The sequence below is a fragment of the Choristoneura fumiferana genome, unplaced genomic scaffold (assembly GCF_025370935.1).
Source record: "Choristoneura fumiferana unplaced genomic scaffold, NRCan_CFum_1 Sck3bRy_112;HRSCAF=298_pilon, whole genome shotgun sequence".
NCBI classification, from domain to species: Eukaryota; Metazoa; Arthropoda; class Insecta; order Lepidoptera; family Tortricidae; genus Choristoneura; species Choristoneura fumiferana.
Genome location: NW_027412793.1, coordinates 58 through 19,794, shown reverse-complemented (window position 1 = coordinate 19,794; position 19,737 = coordinate 58). Strand labels below are relative to the sequence as shown.

The 19,737-nt window shown below is 39.4% G+C and overlaps 1 protein-coding gene across 5 annotated transcripts; it reads right to left on the bottom strand.

The window, feature by feature from the left end:
* Positions 1–12,193: 12,193 nt before the first annotated feature.
* LOC141444977 (uncharacterized) lies at positions 12,194–18,257 on the bottom strand. 5 transcript variants are annotated; one of them, XR_012453256.1, is made up of 4 exons: positions 17,711–18,257; positions 17,471–17,624; positions 17,166–17,389; positions 12,194–16,699 (listed from the first exon to the last, which is right to left on the bottom strand). XR_012453256.1 is itself a non-coding variant. In XM_074110757.1 (3 exons), the coding sequence occupies exons 2-3, from the start codon at positions 17,574–17,576 to the stop codon at positions 15,811–15,813; spliced, it is 1,074 nt and encodes a 357-aa protein (XP_073966858.1). In that variant the 5' UTR covers positions 17,577–17,624; positions 17,711–18,257; the 3' UTR covers positions 12,194–15,810. The 5 variants fall into 5 exon arrangements, 2 of the variants coding, with proteins under 2 accessions (XP_073966858.1, XP_073966859.1); XR_012453255.1 differs by having other exon boundaries at positions 17,166–17,374; XR_012453254.1 differs by having other exon boundaries at positions 12,195–15,902; positions 16,595–16,699; positions 17,166–17,624.
* Positions 18,258–19,737: the final 1,480 nt, after the last annotated feature.

Below are 19,737 nucleotides of genomic sequence, written 5' to 3'. Positions count from 1 at the left end.
CGAGTTCGCCTTCTGCACCCGCGCCGCAGTGAAAAGGTCCAATATTAACTACCGCCTATCGACCTTCCCTCCTTGATGGTAGGACTGAAACTGGGCCCATATTCTATGAGTCGTTTAAATCAAATATTCATAACAACGACCAGCTTACTGACTCGCAACGCGTACAGTACCTCATGGGCAAATGACCCATTAGCGCTTTAAATTATACCGCAGGTTTGGTACCCACAGGAGAGACTTATTCTATTATTGGGATAGTCTAGTAAATAAATACCAGGATAAACGCGCCTTGGGTACATACTACCTCAATAACATCTTGGACATTAAACCAAGTTCGAATTCGCCCAGCAGTCTTAACAGTTTCATTGAAAGATATTCCGCGACTGTGGCCGCTCTAAAACAATTGGACATTCCTGATCTCTCAGATTTCTTTTTCCTGCAGTGTGCTTTGCGAAAAACTGACCAACAGACTTTACAAAGTTTCGAAATGTCTGTTCGTGACGTAACTATTCCCTCGTACGAGCAATATGTCACATTTATGCAGAGTCAAGTCAAAATTCTAGAACGGTCAGGCAATAATCCTTCAATGAATACTCCGCGAACCGCTTATAAACCCGCTGCCAATACACCGGCTCAACCCGCGCGTACTACTTACAAAAACGTTTGTAGCTAGCAACGATGTTCCTTCTTCCAGCTCCGCAAATAACAAAACCTGTGTATTGTGCAATAATAATGATCACGTACAGTTATATAATTGTTCTAAATTCAAAAATATGGTTTCACCACAAGCTAGATTCGACTTTATTAAAAACAACCGTGGCTGTGTAAACTGTTTAAGCATGTCACATACTCTACTCAATTGCAGCTCACGTAGCACTTGTAAGTTTTGTCAAAAACGTCATCATACGTTGTTACATTTTGACAATAATAACAATAATTCTCAACCGCAAAAGCCAAAGCGTATGTTAAATCTACACAGTTGTATACAAACGCTTCATCTTCGTCTACCGCGCATGCGCCGACCGCCTCGTCTGGTGCAGCGTGCCCACGCGCGCAGCCTGCCGTGCCGCTCCCGCGCGAGCCAGCAGCTGATGCTGCGAGCATAGGACGCGACCCCGCGCCGCCCGCAGCCGCTTGCTCCTGTACTCATCCGCCGCCTGACAGTAATCAAATCACGTCGCCGTCACATAACGTACCGACTACACTGCCGGTATATAACCCCGCAAACGCTTCAGTTTCTCTGAAAGTAGAGTCAAACCGAATTCGACTATACTTCTGTCAACCGCTCAAGTTTACGCTAAACAAAACAATAGCGATAGTAAAATGATTATTAGATGCCTCATTGATAGTGGATCTCAAAATAATTTAATAACGCTCGATTGCTGTAAGTCACTAAATTTACCCATTATACCGCTGACTAATTCCTATATAAAGGGTGTTGGTTTAACTTCAAGACCAATTCACGGATATGTTTACTTTAATATTGAATCCCGCATATATCCAAATAATAAATACTACATACACGCTTTAGTGGTAGATTGTATAACCGACCAATTGCCCTCGCATTTTATTGAATATAATGAACATGACATGGCTTACCTTAATAATATACCGCTCGCAGACCTCACATGGAACATTCCAGGCTGCATTGATTTAGTGCTCGGTGTCCAGCTGTTCCCGTATATCTACTTGGGGAATAGGGTAGATTCCGGCTCTTGTGCTCCTCCCGCTTTTTTAACCGCCTTCGGTTATGTTCTAATGGGTGACTATCCTTGTAAGTCTGACCCTAGTAACGCTTTTTCTTTCACCGCTCACGTGCTCAATGACCTCGAGTCGAGCCTAAATCAATTTTGGGAATTAGAAGAAATCCCATTCAAACGTCATTTAAGTCCAGAAGAGACTAAATGTGAAAATTTATACACAACGTCTGTGTCCCGCAATGAGGAAGGTAGATACACTGTGGCCTTACCTTTCTGTAAAGATTCTTCAGAACTGGGGAATTCTCGTTCTGTTGCTCACCGTCGTCTGCTTTACTTGGAGAAGAAGTTCAAGCAAATGCCTACTCTTCGCGATTCCTATAATAAAGTCATCTCAGAATATATGCATAATGGTTATCTAACCGAAATACCCGAGTCTGAACTTACTGATGATGGTTACTATATCCCTCATCATGCTGTCATCCGCCCGGAAAAAGTAACGTCTCCTGTTAGGGTCGTTCTCGATGCCAGTGCTAAGACTCATTCAGGTATGTCACTTAATGACATATTGCACACTGGTCCTAATCTACAGGCTGATTTATTTTTGCTTTTACTGAACTTTCGTTTATTTCCAGTAGCTATGACGTCTGATATTAAACAAATGTATATGCAAATTTGTTTGCCTCCGCATGACTTCAAATTTGTCAAAATATTATTTCGCTTTTCTGAAAGCGAACCAATCCGCAGCTTCCAATTCACCCGCGTCCCTTTCGGACTTAAGTCGAGCCCTTTTATGGCTATGCGTACTGTCAAACAGTTATGCTCAGACGAAAGTCACCGCTTTCCTGATGCTGCAAGAGTGGCAAGCTCTCAGCTTTACATGGATGATCTAGTCCATTCATGTATTAATGATGAAACCGCAATGCGTTTATCGCAAGAATTAATCGCGCTATTCAAGTCTGGCGCATTTGACTTAGTCAAATGGTCAAGTAATTCGTCTGCACTCTTAGATAGTCTTCCCGACTCACACCGTGCTTCTGTCAATTTTAACGACAAGCAAAATATTGCAAAGGTGTTAGGGTTGTCATGGAAACCCACAAGTGACACTTTCTTTATAACTACGTCTCCGCCTGCTGGTGGGAAGTGCACCAAGCGAATAATTCTATCCACTGTAGCTCGCTTGTTTGATGTTCTTGGCTTAGTAGCTCCCGTTGTATTATACGCCAAATTATTAATTAAAGAACTTTGGCTTTGCAAGATCGACTGGGATGACACACCCCCTGAGCATATAATCAAATGCTACTCTATGCTAGTGCAAGAATTTCCGATGCTGTCAACATTAAAAATTCCGCGTCACATTGGCGTTTCTGCTGACTGTACGGTCAACATTGTCGGATTTTCAGATGCCAGTCTCAATGGCTATGGATGTGTCATTTACTTGCATGTTACAGACCCAGCCGGTTATGTCACTGTGAGGCTACTCTGCTCAAAGTCAAAAGTGTCTCCCGCAAAAATAACTACACTTGCTCGTTTAGAGCTATGTGCCGCTCTCTTAATGTCCAAATTGATCAAAACTGTTCAGGACACATACTTTACTCGTATTCCGATTGCAGGGATATATGCTTTCACAGACTCAACAATTGCTCTTTCATGGATTAAATCATCTCCTCATAGATGGTCCATTTTTGTTAGCAATCGTGTTGCTCAATGTCAAGAAAATGTTGCATCACAAAACTTCTATCACGTTGCCGGAGTTGACAACCCTAGTGATTGTTTGTCTCGCGGTATGCTACCATCACAATTAATATCTCATGATTTGTGGTGGAACGGACCTTCTTGGTTACGAAGCGCGCCTACTGCATGGCCTATTCAAAAATTCTGTCCCACAGAATTTGATAAGTTGCCTGAATGCAAAACTAATACTTTAACCGCATTCATTGTTCAAGCTGAATAGTACAGCACAATAATTTGCTCACTTAAGATTAAAATAAGTTACTCGCATATTTTAATATACTTAGCTTTTAATTTGCTGCAAATATTAATTATTAAATATACCGCTCTTAAAACCGCTCCTTTTCTTAAATCGCTTTATTAACCGCTTTATTTGGTGTTATTTTACTTTGGTAAAGCCACCGCTCGCAATTATAATTTATTTTACCGCATCTCTATACAGCGTGTATACTCAATGACGCTACCGCTAAGTGCCATATCTTCGGATCAGCACGTAGAAATTTAATTCCCGCGCATTTTTTTATGTTTACACCGCTCCAGTGTTTTACCCGCTACTGATTTGTCTAACGAGGGCTGAAATACCTGCACACGTTGCAAGTCAGAAATAAATGGTATACCCAAGACCATCCCATCAAAGTAGGGACGGTTGTAGGTGATGACAATGTCTCCCCGCTTCACTGGCCCTTGGGTGTTGTGACAGATGTCTATCCAGGGTCTGATAACGTGGTTCGTGTAGCCATGATAAGAACTGCTAAAGGATCATTTAAGCGTCCTGTCGTAAAATTGTATCCTCTACCTTCACAGTAGATTAGAACGTTTCATTTTCCTATTTCACCGCACCGCACCGCATCATACCTCACCGCACCTCATACTCATTGAAATTCTCCGCATTTCAAGGCCGGGAGCATGTTCGCGCACTAAAACCTTTTTAGGCCATACACAGTGCAGGGGTGCTCTCTGGCACAGGACTTGTCAGTCTGGCACAAGTCTTGTCGTTGACATAAGTTTTTCATCCGCTCCCTTGTTATATTCGTTATAAACCGCATCGCCAAATAAGAAGATTTCCTTCGACTCCGCATCACAAGACCCCCGCATCACATCATCGGCCGGAGCCCTAACCAGGTGAGTGCTTCTGCACTATTGGAAACTCCATTTGGCATAGCGCGCTCTCGGTCTTCCGCCACCCATAAAAATTGGCTATTTACACGCCATACCAAGTGGATTAATGTTTTTCGAAATCAAATTACTATTATCTATTGCAAATGGGCTATAAATGGGTTGTCATTGTCAAACAAAAAAGAATTCATTCATTCGCTTGCCTAACGTATGAGATAAAAAAATATATAACTACCTTAATCATATTTTTAGGCAGCCCATTAGCAATTAAAACATATTATTTTAAACATATAACCTAACCAAAAAAAGTTGGAAAACCTCCTACTTTGTCACTTCAAAGTTCAATATCTCAAAAACGGCTTAACCGGTTTTGATGAAACATGTCTAAGAACCATCGCTAGAAAACCTGCTTTTAAATCAGTCCACCCGTTTAAGAGCTACGGTGCCACAGACAGACACACATAAGCATTCAAACTTATAACACCCCCTCTTATTGTGTCGGGGGTTAAAAATAGTTTCATCCAGGAAATACGAATATATGGGTGAAATTTGGTTTTAAATGTGAGCTTATAAGGAAGTATTCTATAACATTTAAAGAGGTCCGTTAGAGGGTCACAATTCAACAATGCTGTACACGGCGAGTTAGATTCCAACATCCTTCTCAGGACTTCAAGGATCACACGTGGCTTCCTGCGCCGGCGCGGAACTGTTCTAATTGTGTCCTGGACATGGCAAGGTCAGCGCAATGTGAAGATTGCTCGGATGCGGGATTGGGGAGCGACGGCAGAATAGTCTGGAACTCCGTAAAAATTGCTGGAAATCTAAGTCAAGTCGAAATGTCTTTATTCAATTTAGGCTATAAAGGCTCTCCAACCGTACCGTACCCACATGACCGTAATAACAAGGTTAAGCAAAAAAAATATTCTTTGTATTGAAAATTGAGACTATGCCCACTAGCACGTAATGTATGCGCCTGACATTCCGTTCCCGACACGCTCCTAATACGGTCATGGCATAATACGGTGTAATGGGTAGGGACCTTAAGTAGTTTCGGAAACAAGCTGAGTTACTCTACTTATATATTGCGATGGCAACCAGTTTGATGACAAATTACATTTTCTTTTCTTCGGGGGACTCTAGAGCTGGCGGTTATCTCGCGCAAAGAATCGGGATAGCTATACAAAGAGGTAATGCGGCCTGCTTTTTGGGGTCCATGCCAGTGACGTCTCTTGACGACGTGTTTGCCTTATAAATCTTATAATACTTCTAAATAGAAAAGTTTTTGTTTTATTTGACAATGGAACGTATGGTTGATCAGCTACTTTTTTTATTTTTTATTTTTATTATGGGACACTTGACACCAATTGACCTAGTCCCAAACTAAGCAAAGCTTGTACTATGGATACTAGGCAACGGATAAACATACTTATATAGATAAATACATACTTAAATACATATTAAACATCCAAGACCCGAGAACAAACATTCGTGTTATTCACACAAATATCTGCCCCGGCCGGGATTCGAACCCAGGACCTCAAGCTTCGTAGTCAGGTTCTCTAACCACTTAGCCATCCGGTCGTTTTTGGCAAAAATAACATTATTATACATGTCAGTTTACAGTTTTAAAGATAAAGATCTATAGATTTAAAATTTTAAAAGTAGTCCTATTTTTTTTATATGGGCGGCATTAGTGTAATAGCGTCTCTCTTTATCTCAGGTTATCATAATAGCACAGTAGTAAGGAGGCCAATAGCAATATGTACGTAATAATAACTTAGTTATTAACATAAAAAAATAACGACTGCATTGCTAAGCACTTCCTTTTTGAACACGATTAAAAAGGCAAAGTTTTAAAAGCACAATTTTACATCAGAAAAAAAAAGAAAAAAAAACATGGCTAAAGAGTCAAACTATCAATCAAATGAAAGTTGATAAAATTTAATTCCAATTTAATAAAATTGGAAGAAAATCTGAATATCATAGTCAAATTACAAAATGGAATCAATTATTTTGTAGATCACGCCATTTTTTTTTAAGTTTGTTATTTAAGAAGTTTATTCTCATTCTGCAGTTTGTACAGGTAAAGACAAACTTCGCTTAATTTTGGTAGGTGGTATTAAGATTGATCGCCACCGGATTATTTTGTTAACAAAACAAATTGTCTTGTGGAAAAATGAGCCTGACGTTGCCCAGGATGTCCTTATTCTGTTGACAATTTAACCAGACATTTGTAGCGGTCACTTTTATTTCTCAAATTGTTAAGTCAATGTCCTAGCGGTAACTCGCAAGGAAATCATAATGCAAGCTACGTCGCGAAGGTACAATAAAATGTAATTTTTTATTACTTTGACTCACCATATTAAAAATGCTATTGAAACGAATAGTTACCATAGTCTAAGGATCCCACCGTTAATTTAACCTAATTGTTGCTTGATCGAAATGTGACTTACATAAACAAAAGGTTAAACATGAGGTCATACAACGCTGCAGTGCTGCTTAGCAAAATTTAACTGGAAGTACCGTTTTAAAAAATATATATTTTTTAAATTGCACTTATTTGTTTTGAAAGTACCTACTTAAATGTAGTGCCATAGAATGGAAACTAATCTAAATAATAGAATATAAATAAATTTCCCTCTAACAGCCGTCTACAATAAAACTGATTATAAATAGATACAACCACCAGGAAGCTTAGTTGGTACAAGACTAACATTTTCATTAGGTATGTACCTATAAGAGTTTTCTTGCCATTATTTACAAAAATAAGATGCTACATTTGAACATGAAACTACCGTGAGACTCACTCATATTAAATGATATTGTAACGGATAACTCACGTCTTAAACCGAGTTTAGCTCGACATGTTTCGGGCTATTTCGTAGCCCTTCTTCTCAGGAGCACGCGAACGCGACTCGGCGGCTGCCGCAACACGCACACTACGCGCCACCGCTCTGCTCGCGCGACTGCCCGACGAAGCTAACACCGGCGCACAACTACCCGCATTTTTATCGTCATTTTTATTGTCAATGTGTAATGTAAGGTGGTCATCGGTTGGTGTGAACGTGCCTTTACGGAGCGATGTTGTTAGTGTTGTGTGCTACCCTACATTAGACATTGACAATAAAAATGACGATAAAAATGCGGGTAGTTGTGCGCCGGTGTTAGCTTCGTCGGGCAGTCGCGCGAGCAGAGCGGTGGCGCGTAGTGTGCGTGTTGCGGCAGCCGCCGAGTCGCGTTCGCGTGCTCCTGAGAAGAAGGGCTACGAAATAGCCCGAAACATGTCGAGCTAAACTCGGTTTAAGACGTGAGGTTATAGAATAGAATAGAATAGAAATCATTTATTCATATATAAACAATTACAATTTACACAATACAATAAATGCGCCAAACTGGAGTGACCAGTTTGTTGGCGCGCCGCGCTCAAATCACATTACTTAATTGTTTACGAAGTTTGAGTTATTCTAATGCTAATGATATTAACATTTTAGTGAAGACATGCATATTAACACTAAGATGAAGCCGATACAATGTCATTTAATATGCTACATTTGGTTAAAAATATTCAACTTAATTCGATCAATTCCGTTCTAGTTATAGCTTGACTTTAAAACCGATTCCATAACCATAAAGCTGCTACAGCAAGGATGAATTTATCAAGAGATAGTAGGTTAATGCGATGCAATTAAACGTAAACCATATTTACGTCGTTTAAGTTTTTAGAGAAAGTAGAAAATAACAAGAGTAAAGCATTGACATTGCCCGGTGAGCTTGCTGTCGTGGTCATGCAAATTGTTCGAGTTTGTGTTGAATGGGACAAGATCTATCGTCGCGGTGCGCGGTCGGCCGGCGGGTGCGTTTTCAATTAAGGGAATATTCTGGGAGGCGTTTACCGTAGAAATATCAAAGCAACATCAAAACAGCAAAGTAAAGTTGAAAGCGGCAATTTCGTCTTTGGCCATTGTGTCAGATTTTGGTGCTACGTTTGACAAAAAAAAAACTGAAATTGCGACAAATAATATATGGATTTTTTGAAGGCTCGGACTTTCAACTTTTTCATCTGGTTACCCTAAGGCCAAGCATAAGCGTGGATTAGGTCAATTTCAGGGTAGACAGTACATACGTCCTGCTGGACACAGTCGTTCTCACTTTTTCAAAATCTATTGGTGATTTTTAAATGTAATTTCACAACTATGTAAGTTCGGAAAACTCTGTGGTGCAGGTCAGGGCTTCAAAGCAAGATCCTCTGCGCGAAAAATTATTGATCAAATCTATTTATCCAACTGGGCTACGGTCGACCGACGAGGAAAATCCTCTACTGTTCCAAGATTTTGTCAACATAATGTCAAAACTGGATCATTGGACACCTATGGTCACGTCAGGTATGAATACACAGATCTGGTAATAAAGTGGTTTTATTTCGATGAAGTCCTTGGATAAGCAAGACAAACTGATGCCGAATCCCAATCGGTACCAGTTCGCCCACAGCAGCCAGTTGTGGGATTTATTCGCTAACGAGCCGAGTTATAAAGGACAAGTACTAAGGGATTGCTAGCAGCCTCGGCAGGCCTATTCTACCTACTTTAATGTTGCGGGACAATATTACCTGCAAAATATGTCTCAAACAATTGAGCTTCTGCTATGAATGGAGCCGATTGAATCAACTGAATTCGCAACAATCAACTTTATAGAAGTTTAACAGGTACAGCACTTACTGATATGCAGTTTATTGATGTGAGTTATTCGAAGTCCATACGGAGTCCACTCCACTCGTCGTGGATAGTGAGCAAAACAAAGGTAAGAAAAACAGAGTGTAATGGGGTAAAGTTGTTTCTTCAAGGGTAACAAACAAAATGCCATCAGACATAGCGGATGCAAACGCGACAGAAGAGTCGCCATTGCACTTGTTATTAAGGAGTAAATGATAACTACCTACAGTTTTCAGGGATACACTTTAAAGAATGGCTAAGAACCACTGCAATAGGACTCTGATACGCCGCTCAAGACGTATACAGAATTCTGACTCATGCTATCGCTTTACGCATAAGAGTAGATAGTGGCCGGCTAAAGAGTCTCTACCACAGAAATATATCAATCTTGATAATAGTAGGTAAATAAATTCGTATTCCATACAATGTTGCATCGTGGTTGGGTTGTTCATTAGACGACATGGGTCTGCGTTTCCGCATACAACCAGTAATTCAATGTCTCGATGGCAGCACCGTATTTTTAGCAGTGCTTCCAATAAAGCCTGTTACACTATAAAATCAGTAAGCAAGACAATTTATGCAGTCGGTACCTACATAACCTCACCCAAATACTTATTGTATAACGCGCGCACGTGCACCACCACAATCAACATTTTCATCAAACGGTATAAGATAGTGGTAGAAATATGTAGATGATGAATACCATTGTGGTTAAGTATGGAGTCTATCGTCATGGTAGCCTAATCGCACCTTCTGAATTAGACTAACTCAATTCGATATATTCTCATTTCAATAAGAAACTTTGTGTCAATAAAATACTCGTAACTGAGTTTGATTGAGAATTGAATCAGTTTAATTCTGAAGATGCGTGGTAGTTTGACCTGTATTGTCTCTGAAGCGAAGGGTCGTGAAACTCGTGGGTTCGAAGTCCAAAGGTCGACTTTTGAGTTTTTCGAAATTTGGTGCGAAATAACAGTCGAAATTGACGACGAGCTTGTTGGCTTACGAAACAATTCGGTGGTGTGTGTAAAGATCCCAATCTGCAATGAACTCATGTCCAAACACACTTAGCAGAAAACGTATACGGGTTGTAGTCAACCTGAGATAATAGAGATAAAGCAGGGATACTTACCCCTGATCGAAAGGCAGAGGAATGGGTGAGAGCGTGTGCATTGGAGAGTGCAAATCCTCCGCGTTGGTTTATGATTGATCACTGGTTGGTACTGTGTCTATGTTACTGCGCCGAAGGTTCTCGAATACTCCTTGCGCCCACGGCAACTCGCTAGTTTACGACTCGCACTGCATTTTGTTGTCGCCGACATCCGTTGATTTACTGCTGTACGTATCCTAAACCGTTTCCCTTTGGAGGGTGCGCCAGTGAATACTTGATAGCGTCGTGTGAATTAATGCAGAGTTTGAGACCTCCGGATGAGTTACCTACCGGATGAGTTCTGGAATATAATTATGATACTCTACATAGTATATATACAAGTCTTGAGGAATTCACGCAATAACTTATTCATGAATAAAATTAATTCAGTACTTTCCTACTTAGCGTAATTTTGCTGCGGTAGAAATAAAAAAATAAGTTCTCAATAACTTTGTACCTTATTAAACTCTTGTCCTGTAATTATCTGTCCCACTCAGGAACTTCAACTAACAGTAATTGAAAATCTCGTAGATCCGTAACAGAGAAATTGCCAGTAACAACAAGTCTTTGTTGTTCTGTCTCGCGAAAATTTCTTTAAAAAATATGTTCGGTAAGGATCGGTTTCACCGTTTCTTAAAGTTTGAGCTGTAATTGATATGTAATTTGTTTCACTCCCACACAGTCATTTCCCGTCATAACAATAGCATCTCATAAATTTAATAATTGCTAAAGTTTTGTAAAAATCAAGATAACCATCACTTCTTCGTCTAATTGGTTGATGAACATAAAAATAAACAAAACACTAACAATAACAGTTAACGTTAAAGCATTCAATTAACCGTTTGCGCTTTCTCCGACGTCAGCTTTAATAAGTTAATTGGTGGTTAACGCAGATCGGGACTGTTTCGCTTTCACAATACTACTGGAAATATATTTTCCAATTTGCCGTGATACGAGTATATGGTATCATTATTATATCGGATATGTTCTCAAGTGTGGAGCGAGTGTTTATTTCACTCAGTACCTAGTTCACGACCTTATAAAATAAGACAATACAATGACTACTCGTATATTGTATACCACAGTATAGTAAGCAGTACGGAAAACAGAGGTACCTGAAAATTTTTCAAGGTAAGCAATAGGCTCTAAAAATATTTTTCACTTCTCATGCTCTTAAAATGTTACTTTAGTCTCTGCATATCGGGACTAAAGCTCCTTTTTATTCTCTAGGGATTAAAGTATTTTTTTTACGTTGGAAACCCCTAAACAGCCAACACGGTGTTTGTGAATGGAGGATTTTTAGGGCGTGGAAATAACCTCAAAATAACAATTGTACAAAAAAAACACGATTTAATTTCGTGAAACACAATTAATGATTACGAATATGAATCTATTCAATTATATTAAGGATTAATTAATTTTATATGCCACCATGGCCTCTCCTGCTGCTCGGGCTCCAGCCGCCTGTCCCGCCAAGCCGCTCTCAACGACATTTCCAGAAGGGCGCTCGTTAGTGCCAACGTTCCCGCTGCTCTGGACTCTGGACTTGTACGGAGCGATGGCAAGCGCTCTGACGGAATGTCGCTGATACCCTGGAAGACTGGCCGTGCGCTGGTGTGGGACGCTACCTGTACAGGTATCCTGGCGGCGTCCTACCTACCAGCAACTACCAAATGTGCGGGGGCGGCGGCAGACGCCCGGGAACGCCTCAAGGTTACAAAATATAGCTGTCTCGGCGCCCAATATAATTTCTTTGCTTTCGGCGTCGAGACTCTAGGTCCTTGGGGTTGTTTCGGCACAATAAAACATATGTTAATTATTATTTTTAAATGTCTGTATTCCACTGAATAATACAAATATAGGTTCGTATGACCGCTCGCATCGGAGTATAGCGTGCAACTGTCAGATTGACAGTTTGTTTGATGTACGTCTTGTACATATTCCCAACCAGGGAAAAAACAAAAAAATAAACAAACAAAACGCAAAAAAAATGTACATTAAGTACTGAACTTAATTAATATCTATTGGTAGTACACATATTTTATGAATACTTGTTCTAATGATAGACCCTTTAGGTGTCCTGATGGAAAGTGCTCTTACTTTGCCATCTGCCCCCGGAAAAACTTCTACAACGCGAGCCATAGGCCACCTCAAAGGTGTAACATTGTCATTCTTAAGAAGAACTAAAGTTCCTACTTTAACATTTTCATGAGAATAGCGCCACTTCGGTCTATTTTGCAATTGAACGAGGTATTGCTTATGCCACTGTTTCCAGAACAGTTGGACCATTTTATTACACTGATCCCAAAATTTAATACGACTAATTGGTGCATTTATACAATCCTTCTCAGGGTAAGATGTGAGAGGTGCACCTGTTAAAAAATGTCCTGGGGTTAAATATGGCATCTCATGATTATCTGTTGTCGGTAAAGCTGTCAAAGGCCGTGAGTTTAAAATTCCCTCAATTTGAACTAGAACCGTGTTCAATTCCTCATATGTCATGACAGTTTCACCCACAACTCTTTTTAAGTGGTGTTTTACGCTCTTAATCCCGGCCTCCCACAAACCAGCGAATACAGCAGAATAACTTGGTATGAATTTAAAAGTTATTCCCACATCAGTAGTGAAATATTCAACAGCATTCTGATGGTCAGTGGTAGACTGTAATTGATACAATTTATTTAACTGATTATGGGCTCCCTTATAAGTACTTGCATTATCACAATAAATCACCGAAGGTTTGTTTCTGCGAGCTATAAACCTCTTTAAAGCATTTAAAAAACATTCAGTAGTTAGATCAGTGACTAGTTCGATATGAACAGCCTTTGTCGTGAAACAAACAAATAGTAAAATGTATGCCTTTTGTATGACAGGCTTTCTGACTCTTAACATTTTAACATTAAAAGGCCCACCATAATCCATGCCCACTTTTTCGAATACACGACAAGGGGTGATTCTGTCATAAGGGAGCGAACCCATTAATTGTTCTGTATGTTTTTTCTTTAACTTAAAACAAATAATACATTTATATAAAACGTGTTTAACTTCTCTAATACCATTCATAATATGGTATGTCTGACTTAAATTAGATAGTACTAGCTTTGCGCCAGCATGCATTAATGCCCTATGCTCTTTCTCTATCAAGTAGTGAACTATTTTTGAGCCCTTAGGCAGAATAATAGGGTGCTTAGTAGCATATGGAATATCAGCATGCTGCAAACGACCACCTACGCGCATAATACCCATGACGTCCAAGAATGGATTCAACGCCTGAAGATTTGACTTTATAGGCAATTTTGAATTTAAGCACTTAATTTCTTGACTGAAGAATTTAATTTGTTCACATCTCAATATAATCTTTAAAGAATAATCCAGTTCTTCAGGCATTAAATTTCCAAGTCGTCTGTTTTGCAAACTACGTTTACAATTGTGCAGAAATCTGTAAATATATGCAACTACACGTTTCATTTTATTAATGTTGGAACACTGAGTAAACAATGCCAGCTCCTCAGGCTCATTTATCACAACATGAGATTTTAATTCAGGTATTTCACTTGGCATCTTGAAGCCATCTATGGGCTGAAAATCTAGGCTCTTTAGGCCTGCTGGTCCATGGAACCATAGTTTATTACTCTGCAATAAATGTGGCTCGACGCCACGCGATAGGCAGTCGGCTGGATTTTCAGAGGTGTTCACATAATGCCAAGAGAATTCCCGTGTTAATTCACTAATACATTTTATTCTATTAGCTACATATACACTGAGCTTTAGTGGATTTGTTGTCAGCCAAGCAAGTACTACTTGTGAGTCGAGGAATAAGTAAACCTTCACATCAAACTTTGGCATAATAATTTCGGACACTCTCCTCACTAACTTGGCTAACAGCAATGCACTGTTTAACTCTAAACGAGGCGTCGTTAACTGCGTTGTTGGATTAACACGCGACTTTGAACACAATAAGTCAACACTTATATTATCTTTGTCATCAATAATTCTTAGATACACACAACATCCATGAGCTTTACTACTGGCATCGGCATAGCCAATAATATCGATAGACTTGGCTCTATAAGTGTCTAAATTTCGTTTAATGACAATATTTTTCATATCATTCAGACTTTGAGCAAACCTTTTGAACTTGTTATTGAGGTCTGGTGACAAAGGATTATCCCAACTGGTTTTTTCCAACCAAGCGCCTTGCACTAATAATTTTGCGCTAACAACCACAGGTCCGACCAATCCTAACGGATCAAAAATTTTGCTCACAAATGACAATATATCTCTCTTTGTGTAAACATCTCGAAGTGATTGCTGAGGAGCACTAATTATTAGTGTATCTGATTCAAGGTCACATTTTATGCCTAAAGTTTTTACAACAGAATCTTTATTATCTGTAAAATGTACAATGCCTTTTGCCTGATGCTCATTTGGTATGCCTTCCAACAATTGTTTAAGATTTGTGCACCATTTGTGCAACTGAAATCCACCCATGTTCAATAAATTTATTAATTGGTTTTTTGCTTCTAACAGGTCGCTAGCATTATTATTTACTAAATTTACATCATCAACATAAGTGTGGTGCAATAACGCATCAGCTGCCAGGGGAAAACTTTGTCCATACCTTTTTACTAACTCGAGCAAACAACGTGTTGCCAAAAAGGAGGAGCTTCGAAGGCCATACGTCACTGTTTGAAGTTGAAGACATTGAATGTCAGCGTTTGGAGCCGGTCTCCACAAAATATTTTGCAAAGGGCGGTGTGATGGCGTTAAATCAATGCATCTAAACATCTTGCGAATGTCGCAATTTAAAATATACCGAAATAACCTAAACAGTATCAATATACTAAATAAATCATTTTGGACAACAGACCCATTCAATAAAACGTCATTTAATGAAATTTTTTCTAATGTTCGCATGCTACCATCAAACACTACTCTTAAACCAGTTGTCTGACTGTTCTCATTGAAAACAGGGTGATGAGGCAAGAAGAACACTGCCTTTTCAAGTTTATATTCAGAAATATCGACATACTTAGCATGGCCCAATTGAACATATTCATCAATGAATGCCTTATATTTTAAGAATAACTCTTTGTCTTTTTTAAATCTAGATTCTAAGTTTAAGAATCGCTTTAATGCACATGCTAAGGAATTTCCTAAATGCAAGGCTTCTATATTCTGTTTAAGAGGTAAAGACACCTGAAATTTATTGTCCTCCAATATTACCGTTTCTTGAAATATTTTTTCAGCAAGTTCTTGTTCAGTATTTGCTTCTGTATAAACCTCAGGTACCTTTTCCACCTGCCAAAACTGTGTGACATCCTGCTCCAAACGACTTATACCATCATTTTGAATTTGTTGTTCACAACAGAAGTTTGAAGCTAGAAGTGCGGACGCTCTGCTTCCACTGTCAGGAAGCTTCCCGGCAGCTATGTACCCGAAACGGGTGTTTTGTAGGACGAGCCCGCCTGGTGATACCGGCAGTTGCTCGCGAAGCAAGACCTGGAAGAATACATCGGCACCTAGGAGTATACCTATCTGGTCACACACATAAAAGTTGTTGTCAGCTAACTCAATATTTGAAGGGAAATTTATAACTTCATTTTTCACATAAAACTGTGGCATATTACAAGTGATGTTTTTCACAACATGGCAGGTCACAGGGATGCTAAAATTGGTAGCAGTAGCATGTATATTCAATGTAGTCTTTTGTGTTGTCATTTTAACGCCATCACACACACCGGTGATTATAGACTCACTATTATGTAACTTACAACCCAGGCGGTCTGCAATTTCAGACAGTACAAAAGAAACCTGGCTTCCCGAGTCTAAGAGACAGCGTACATAGAAAACCTGTCCATTCTTATCATATAATTTTGCCTTTATGGTAGGCAACAGCACATTGTCGCTGCTATTTGTTAAGAGGCTAATTTGCCCAGCACTTTTACTGTGACCCGATTCTTCAGATGACACAGTCACCTTTTCTTGAGGAACTTCCTCATGTAGCAGAGTATTATGTTTACCTTTGCATATTGAACACTTAAATGAGAAGAGGCATTTTCGTCCAGAGTGCTCATTTAAACAAATGTTACATAAACTATTTGTAATTACAAATTGTTGCCTTTTTTGTGGGTCAGCAAGCTTAAAACTTGAGCATTGATGCAGCTTATGCTGCTGAGATTGACAGTACTTACATTTAATAGTTTTGACAGGCTTAGGATTGTTAATTGAAACTAAACTAGAACGACGCTTTACAGGTGAACTCTCTCCCAAGGCTTCCAGAGCTGCGGCACGGTTTTCTAAAAAGGTTAAGAAGTCATTAAGTTGAGGCAATTCACTATTATTCTGGTTCTCCAAATGGTAAGCTCTCAGTGTGTACTGGTCAATCTTTTTACTTAAAATTGCAATAATAACTAAATCCCAGTGCGAAGTTGGAGCACCTAAATTTGTCAAAGCACCCAGATGCTGTTTAACGCTAGAAACCAGATTGCGGATGCAAGCAGCAGAAGTTCTTTGCATGGGAGGTGATTCAATGATCGAGGAAATGTGATGATTTATCAATTGCCTTTTATTATCATAGCGTTGCTTTAAAAGATCAAGGGCGATAGAATAGCTCTCTGCCGTAAGTGGCAAATAGTTAATGAGCGTTAAGGCTTCACCTTCTAAATGTGCCTTTAAATAATAAAGCTTTTCACAACTGCTTAAATTTTTGTCAGTATCAATGACACTGATAAAAAGTGAAATAAAGCTCTGGTAACCACCTACCTCGCCATTAAATTTGTGCAATTGGATGCGCGGAAGGCGAAATCCTACTCCATTTCGGGCAGATGGAGCAGAATCACGAGAGGAAGGCACAGAATCGGAAAAACGCGGCGAAGAGTTCGACATCGCGTTATCAATGATGCTTGAGAAGAACCCATTGAGTTCATCCACCTTGTCTTCAATTTCTTGGATGTTTTCGGTGTCAGCTGGATCTAACATCATAATTTCTAAGTTAGACTCATTGTAGTCGGTAAAAATTTTTGCGAGTCGATCTCTTTTTTGTTTGATAATTATAGGGTCCACTGTACCTGCCTCCGGCCCATCACCCAAGCTTCGTTTGTAATTAATCATGCGCGTTATAGACGCTTTGAGTTGCCCCCTGGCTGCTACTAGTCGTTTCAAGTCCTCGTCCATTTTGTGAAATTAGGTAGTGAAAACAATTGCACGGCAAATGCGTGTCACCTATAAAAATAAATGAAGGCGATGTACAATTTGTAAATAACTTAATTACTTTCACTTTTTCTAATAAAACTTGGCATTTACGATACCTGTATCACACTGTAACAATTCAAAATATCCTTCAATATTATATGGATGATGCAACTTGCACCGTATGCGTATGCGGTACACTCCAGCATAAATTTATACGCAATTATGTTATATTCTTTATGCAATTGATGACTTAATAAACAGAAACAACCTTTGTATCGTTTCAACAACAAAATTATCCGTAAGCACACAAACAAAATAAACAAGCTAATTTAACAAGACACGTTTCTTTCTATGGTCGTATGCGCAAACAAAATGGCGGAGCGGGCGGAGAGAAGCGAAGAACGAACGAATGAAGTGACTCGCCGCCTTGGATCGCAATCGCAGCTCGCAGCGCAGTTCCGTTCCGTTCCGTCCGCTTTGCTTATTCGCCGATGTAGCGACAGCGACTTGAAGTTGCTCTGGCGTTTCGTTTCTCCAAATGTACGGCTCGCCTGCGCACTTCGATGACGTTTCGTTCTTGCACGGCGTAAGATGACGTTTCGTGTGCGTTTTTGCAAACAACAAGAGTACTGAATGAAGTAAAGATAATACCAAAACGCAATGAATGAACTATTGACCGAAGTAAAATCGTTGAATGATTTCCTGACTTGCACCACAGATTTTATCACAAATGAGAAATTGTAGGTATATTTTACGTTTTACAAAATAAATTGCGAATAGCACAAAAAAAAATGTGGTAGCTATAGATCACAGTTGAATGCGTCGATGAAATGTCTTGATGCTGCAATCACTGAATACAGCAGTGTTTAGGATGTTGTTGTTTTTCTGTTTAAAGTCGATGTTATAAAACAAATCAAGTAATATTGATAATGATTTTGGCACTCGAACGTCGAGGAGGGAGCACGGCTCACCTTACCTATTGTATGCTCATAGGTAATTAGGGTAAAATTAATGCTACAACTTGCAGCGAAAGGATAGTTTTTGCGGGATAAATAAAGTCCACTGAATTGTAATAAATGTTCACGCACGTAAGCACTGCAAACGCGAGTAAATAAAGTCCTGACACCACGGGTGTCAGAATTAGTCAGAAATACTAGAAAAGTCGAAGAATCCTATTCACTGAATAGAAAAAAAAGTCCGGCGGAGCACTGCACACACACGGAAAAATAAGTTTTATTTGTTGATCACTAGTGTAATTGACACTAACACGCACTGCGCAGTAATCAGTTCCTTGCAACGTGCAAAGTTTATAAAAGTTTGTAAATGAGTTGCACACTTCTGCGAAACGAAAACGTAGCATCCAATATGGCGCTTGTCCGTCTTGCCACTACCGATATACTTAGTCCAAAGCACTGCACTGAACTTCCGCGAGGGTCCACAAAAATGCTCGAAGGACCATTATATGTTTCGGCACAATAAAACATATGTTAATTATTATTTTTAAATGTCTGTATTCCACTGAATAATACAAATATAGGTTCGTATGACCGCTCGCATCGGAGTATAGCGTGCAACTGTCAGATTGACAGTTTGTTTGATGTACGTCTTGTACACAGGGTAAGGGTGCGCTGGAGCTACACAGGGAGCTCAGCAATAGGTAACGGAGGCAACCGGCACCCTCGCGCCGGAAGCTTACTCGCGCAAAGAATCTCATTCGCAGTTCAAAGCGGGAATGCTGCCTGCGTGATGGGCACATGCCAAGAGGCCCACCTCTCATTTTTAAATTAAAGTCTTATTTTTAGTTATTTTAATTTAATAGTAGTTTTAGTCCTATGGATATTTTGTATTTTGAATAAAGTTCATTTCAACTTATACATAGTCCAATTAGTTTTAAAATAGTCTTCAATTTTGAAACTGTTGGCCAAATATGCAAACTTTTAAAGCGTCACTTCATAAAAACAATAAAAGAAAAGAAAAAACCACGCAACAATTTTTTTTTCTATTCGAATTTTGACAAGATGTTGGCCTGTCCATTAGTCGAGCGTACGTTTTTAAAAAGTAATATTGTAATTTTGAACAGAACATTGTTTTTTTCCTCGCATTCAAAGTGAAAAGTAGAGTGTTTAAAAATCTCGCTCTGCTC

Coding starts and splice junctions, on each gene's coding strand:
- LOC141444977 (XM_074110757.1), bottom strand. CDS start 17,576: ATGGACGAGGACTTGAAACGACTAGTAGCAGCCAGGGGGCAACTCAAA. Junction 15,903..16,594: donor GCCTGTCAAAACTATTAAAT/GTAAGTACTGTC, acceptor GTATTCTTCCAG/GTCTTGCTTCGCGAGCAACT.